A 6,224-nucleotide genomic window follows, 5' to 3' on the forward strand; every position below is an offset into this window, starting at 1 on the left:
TAATAGAACAAATTATATGATATTCCACATATATAATCGTATATTAATTTATGCTGAAAACATCTTTATTATAAATCTTAAATATGTTTGAGCTTTGGAAATATAAGAAAAATAACGGCAGAAATTTATTTCCGCTCTAGAACAAGAACAAAGTTTAAATGAACTAAAAATTGAACAGTGTGGTCCTTCTCAGAGGCATTTTTCAGTATGTCACAAGTAACCGCAAAAAAGGTAAGTCCGTGGTAATACACATTTATAACATTTATTAGAATCTGATATTTAAGTTAATTGTGACAGTTGTCAGAATCGTAATCAGCCAAATATGAAAAGGGTATTGCAGTTTAACCCTTTACTTTGCAATTTGGTATAAAAACAAATCAATTGTGTTTATTGCATTTATAAAATGTTATTTTCTTTGATTTGTATAGTCTTATAAATTGTACAGATTATAGTCGTATATATAATTCCTAAATCATTCTTTGTTCGATTATAGCGCCATCTATCAACAACTAGAATATATGTTATAACAAACTGTGATCACGGACGTACCATTTTTTCTGTCACTTCCAACTTAATGCGTTAGAAAGAAATCGAAAACCTGTGATGCACTGAAAGATGCCTCTGAGAACGAGTATCCATAAGTGGCAAACAACCTCAAAATGATCATAGAAGATATAGAGATAGTGTTGATAGGTTATTGCGTTTAATAAACAATTACATATTATGAACCACAAATTAATATCTGTGATTATATACGTAGAATATTAAATAATTTGTCCTATTAAATGTACCTCTCTTATATACCTACAAATTTGGCATTATTGTGAATAAATATTTGGACATATAATTTTCTTTTTTATTCGAGCAATTTTTATTTCGATCAATTTTTATATCGAGCAATTCATTTTCGAGCAGTTGATTTTGAGTTATTGATCTCTAGCAATTGCGTTCGACCAATTGATCTAGAATTAAAATTATGACACATTATCTAATTATGACACATTATCTAAGGTGCAACGAAGTTCACCGGGTCAGCTAGTCATAAATAAATTTTCATATTCTTACAAAGTCTCCATAATCGTACTTAACCATATACAAATATGTGGTGGATTTGACAAATATTCAAAATATCTCGATAAAAACTGACTTTTCGAAAAAGTACTAAGACGCAAAAAAGTTTTTAAAATACTGTGTTTAACTAATAGTACTACAATAATAATTAAATTGGAACGTACACAAAAGTTTGGGGGGGTTTAAAAGAACAAAACCCCTATAAATTTTTTAAGGGGTGTCCAAATTTTACTATAATTTTTTCTTAAGATTCTACTGCCATAGGAATGCCACATGTCCAATTTCAATAAAAAATCTCCAGTAGTTTTCGAAATATTGGAAATAAACGATTTTAATTTGGTAACTTCAAAGGCAAAGGGCTGTAACTTTTTTTATGTCCATATTTGTACTAAGGTAAGTTAGGTTCAGTCGAACTATTTTTGGTCCCAGAATATGTGATTAAATTTATGACCTGTATTTTTGTTACACCCTGTATTATTAAATTTGATACAATACACATTACTACATAGATTATGTTTATTTTAAGACAATTTTAAAAATTTATTTCTCCACGAAATATGTAATGTGTTGAAAATGTTTATCCTGATGCCTGTTCCGTAATTTGAGAAGCGTAATTTTAATTGTAACTATAATAAAAGTTAGTTTCCACGTTAACAAAAATAAACAGAATAATTTAATTTTGACGTTACGAATTATTGTCCGTTACGAATATGTAAAGTTACGTAAGGTCGCCGTTACGAACTGTCGTTGTTACTAACTGTCCGTTACCATCTGTGTGGTTACGAACTGTCCCGTTACGAGATGTCTGGTCAAGCTTCATATTATATCTTCATCGTATATCTGTACTTCTAGCTTTGCCCTGTAGTATCTTATCATCGGTTTTTCTGTCAGGTTGTGTTTCTATCGCTTATGTCATTATTGGTTTGATGACCATTTGAGAAAAATTTGCTTCAAAGGACATCGCACACATCTTATGGAAAATATAATGTCACTCAAATTCAATAAAATTTATACGAATAGATTCGTTTTAAATTAACGGTCAAATCTTATCATTGCGCCAACTCCATATTTTCAATAATAAGAGCAGAAATTGATATAAATAAATCTTAAATCAAATGGATACGTACATAAGTTAGAGAGAGAAAAAATATTTTATAATACCCAAATTGTCGGTACTCCATAAATCAGCGGATTAGTTTCACTAATCCGCTTAGGCCCAGCGGGGTTTTTAAGCTCTTTTGAATAGCACCCAGAGCAATAGTAATTGTAACTGACAGTTTTACTGACTCCAAAAATGTGATTTCGATAAACTTTAATTGCAATTTGCGCCGTAATTAATCATAATTAAGAGTTGGCGCAATGATAAGATTTGACCGTTAATTTAAAACGAATCTATTCGTATAAATTTTATTGAATTTGAGTGACATTATATTTTCCATAAGATGTGTGCGATGTCCTTTCAATATCTTGAACACGGGTCGATACAAAAAATTGAAAAATCATGGAGGCATCCGTTAACTATGTGACGCAAAAGCCACACATGTACACTTTCGAACCATATGTAGGTATTTTCTGATCCAGCTCGACGAACAAGTCAGAACATAACAATATTTTTAGGAAGTTTCATTATAAGGAAAAATACAAAAATTAGATTTCTATGAAATCTACAAAAATATAATGTAATCTGTACATTAATTTCTTCTAAATATAAAAACTTTATAGAACAAAAGTTGCTTAGAATTAGTCAGGTTATCTAATTCCGGAATTATTTTCAATGAATATTTTTTTCTTCCCTGAGAAGGGGTGAACCACACCCCTAAGGCAAAAGGACAAATAGGCACAGCACTACTTTTTTTCTTTGATATGTTAGCTATGTGTATGACAAATTTCATGTCAATCCAAGCGGTTCTTTAAAATTTACAGCAAAAACAATCAGTAAGTGGACTAACATAGATGTTTTATAATTTGGAAAAAAGATACAGAAAAGTAAAAAAAATCTAGTTGAGACACAAGACTACAAGAATACGAATCCGACGTGATGCAGAAAACCCAGAAATTTATGTACCTACATAAATAAAGGTAATAAACTGGAGCTTTAGTTAGTCGTGGTTGAAGATTTTTAGGCTGTATAATTTTAATGCTATATACTATAAATGAACGTCAGATCGAAAAACTAAAAAATACGTGTTAAATATTTTTCAAAAATCTATGGAATGATTCCGAACTCGACCCCCCGCGGAGAGGGTGGGGGGTAAATGTAAAATTTTAAATACGAACCCCGCGATATTTCGCGAAATGAACATCAGATCTCAAAACTGAAAATTAAACGTATTCAATATTTTTGAAAAATCTATCGAATGGCACCAAATTTAACTTAACTTTTTTTGGTTTTAGGACCTACTTTTCACAACCCAATAAGTCGCCATTACGCTCAAGTAACTGCAAATTTAGCATATTTTCCTCCCCTACTATATTATTGAAGCAATTGAAAATATTAAGAACAGTATACTAACCTTGGGATTTAACCACTACCAAAAAACATGTAATTATAAATAATAACAAAGATTTCCACAATAAAGCCATTGAACTAGATACCATTGCAAACTAGTAATACGTAAACTATACACGACAAAGTGGTACTAAGTATTATCCAAGAATCCACATTCACTGACCGAAGCGGAGATACTAAACTACTAACTGTTTTATGTTTTCTGTTGAACGTCGAGCAGAATCTTGGAATATGTTAATGACGTAAAAGTCTTCGTCAAAACTAAACAAGTTAATGCGATGATTAAACATTACAGGTGGATCGTAAAACGGGGCATTCACAATCAGATTTGTGGTCCCTCTAGTCCTAGTGGTCCAATTTTCGTAGTTGGATCTCAAATCGGACCGTGAATAGGCTAGCTCAGGGGTGGGCAAAAGGATCCGGCCCTTTCGCTTACTTTATCCGGCCCGTTGAGAAATCCAGCAAGCAATTTTTTCTAAGAGCATAGGCGCAATGCTTTTTAAATGCATTCATTTTTTTCGAATCCTGAGAAAACTAATAAGTATTTTTGAAAAATTTAAACGCTGAATGAAATATTAAATTATTGCCGAGGGCCGAAAGTCCCTGAAAACTTCTATGTTTATTTTAATAAGTCACAGTGGTAAAAAAAAGAGAAAATTTAATGTGTTTTTTGATTTCAAATATCTCATTCAAAAGAAACTGTTTATTCTAAGGGATTTTCGGCCCTCGGTAATAATGTAATCTTTCATATTCTGCGTTTAAATTTTTCAAAAATATTTTTTAGTTTTCTCAGGATTCGAAAAAAAGGAATGCATTTAAAAAGCATTGGTCCGAAATTTTGCTCCCACGCTCTTCATCTCTTTTATGCGATTTTGTTGAAATCAACAGTATTAGTGTTTGTAGTGTTCAATTAAATGAATCTCTATCTTGCTTTTCTGAAAAAGATTTTCTTCATCTATGTTTAACACGGTCCAGGCGCGACTATTTTTCGGTCAGGGTATTTGTCGTCTACCAGGACCATTTTCTTTCGATTTTACCCTTCAAAATCAGCTCCGGCAACAACTTACAACAACGTACCTACTTATATTTCTAAGTATGTGCCCTTTCTCCTTGCTGTCTTTCTCCTTTTAATGATTTCTCACCATTTCGTTTGTAATAAATATAATCGGTCCATGGTATTTTCAAAATTCTCCTAAAAAGTCACAGCTCAAAAGCTTCCAGCTTTCTCGTTAATTCAGCATTAACAATCCAATAAACGAGCATAGAGTGGACATACCATTTTTATTATTATGCCGGTTTTTATAGAGTTCTCTGCCTTCCGGTTCCCAGTTTCCAGCTTCGTTCGTCCGTCGTTGCGTTCGCCAGGGTGAAGGTTCCTTTTTGACATTACCTTCTGAATGCCACAGAGCTAGGATTGTTTCGGCCGTCCTCTCTTCTTTCCCTTGGCGTCAATTTTAAAATTTGTTTTGGCAGCCTCTCGTCGTCCATTTGTCTCCTTTGAATTTCGTCGACGATGGTTGATTTGACACAACGTTTTACCATTCGATATCAGACTTGCAGTTTGAATCTTTGGTTACTCAGAAATTTCCTTATCTTCATAAAGGCTGCTCTTGAATTTTTGAATTTCATTTTTTATCTGGATCCTTGTTATGGCTTAATATAATGGACCACATTAAAAATTTCGTAGTTTTCCTGGGAAGAAATGGTTCGCATGTACACCCACACCCAACTATGCAATTTATTATTGCAACTATTTATAAGTATTATCTATTGGGCAGAGAAAAACATCCACCAAAAACATTAGCGTGTGCGCAACGTACATCCTGGGAATGGTACAGGTCTCCGGCCCGGGAGACATTTTGAAAATGTCATTTTGGCCCGCGCTTAAAAGTATTTGCCCACCCCTGGGCTAGCTGGATTAGTGGTACATCTTTCTAGTGGTACGATCGGAACATTTTGAAGGACCACTCGAAGATCCAACTTCCGACTGGCGACGAAGTGTGAGCGTGAATGGTGTTGTTGGATGTGGGATAAACGAAATTTAACCAATCTTGTAGAATTTTGCAAGTTTTGTATACACTTATTATTGAAGATTTTTGCAAAAAGATCTAAGTTGTCTTCTAAGAAACATTAACAGAAAGAGAACCTCAACAAAGAGGCGATGTTTTAAAACAAATAATTCAAATAAAAGTAGATATTTATATCTACTGATTTTATTTTTAATAATTTTTAACATAAGATAACTACTTCGGACAAACTGGACAATAAGACTGGTAGTTCTATGTGTGAGACTTAAAACATGACCAAACAGGACGAAATTAAACTAAATGTATGGGAAGGAAAGCTATTCGAAGCTTTTGGGGGTATGAAAATGGCACGAGGGAATGAGAAGAAGAATGATAATATAATGGACTTAAAAAGTACTACAAACAAAGCTAGGTGGATTTGCTACATAATCAGAATGGCTTAAAAACGATTAATTAAAAGAGTGTTATTTGAGGGAAAAACAAAAAAATGTGTTATTATTTGTGAAAAGAAAACAAAGGGCTGGTTAAGAAAAATGGTAGGCTCCATATCAGGTAAAAATGGTTATTGAAGATATGGGGTCGGTGAATCAGAGAAAAGGAACGGAAGAAATGTAAAC

At 32.9% G+C, this 6,224-nt stretch overlaps 1 protein-coding gene across 1 annotated transcript in view; it reads right to left on the reverse strand.

Annotated features, from left to right (window-relative positions):
- The window catches only part of LOC114332092 (phenoloxidase-activating factor 3-like), a 69,707-nt gene extending 65,943 nt beyond the window's left edge, over positions 1 to 3,764 (reverse strand). Inside the window, exon 1 of the mRNA XM_028281803.2 lies at positions 3,585 to 3,764. Coding sequence (XP_028137604.1) covers positions 3,585 to 3,669 — 85 coding nt within the window. The 5' untranslated portion in view covers positions 3,670 to 3,764. The remainder of the gene's footprint in view (positions 1 to 3,584) is intronic.
- Between the last annotated feature and the right edge of the window lie 2,460 nt (positions 3,765 to 6,224).

The sequence above is a fragment of the Diabrotica virgifera genome, chromosome 6 (genome assembly GCF_917563875.1).
Source record: "Diabrotica virgifera virgifera chromosome 6, PGI_DIABVI_V3a".
Classification (NCBI taxonomy): Eukaryota; Metazoa; Arthropoda; class Insecta; order Coleoptera; family Chrysomelidae; genus Diabrotica; species Diabrotica virgifera.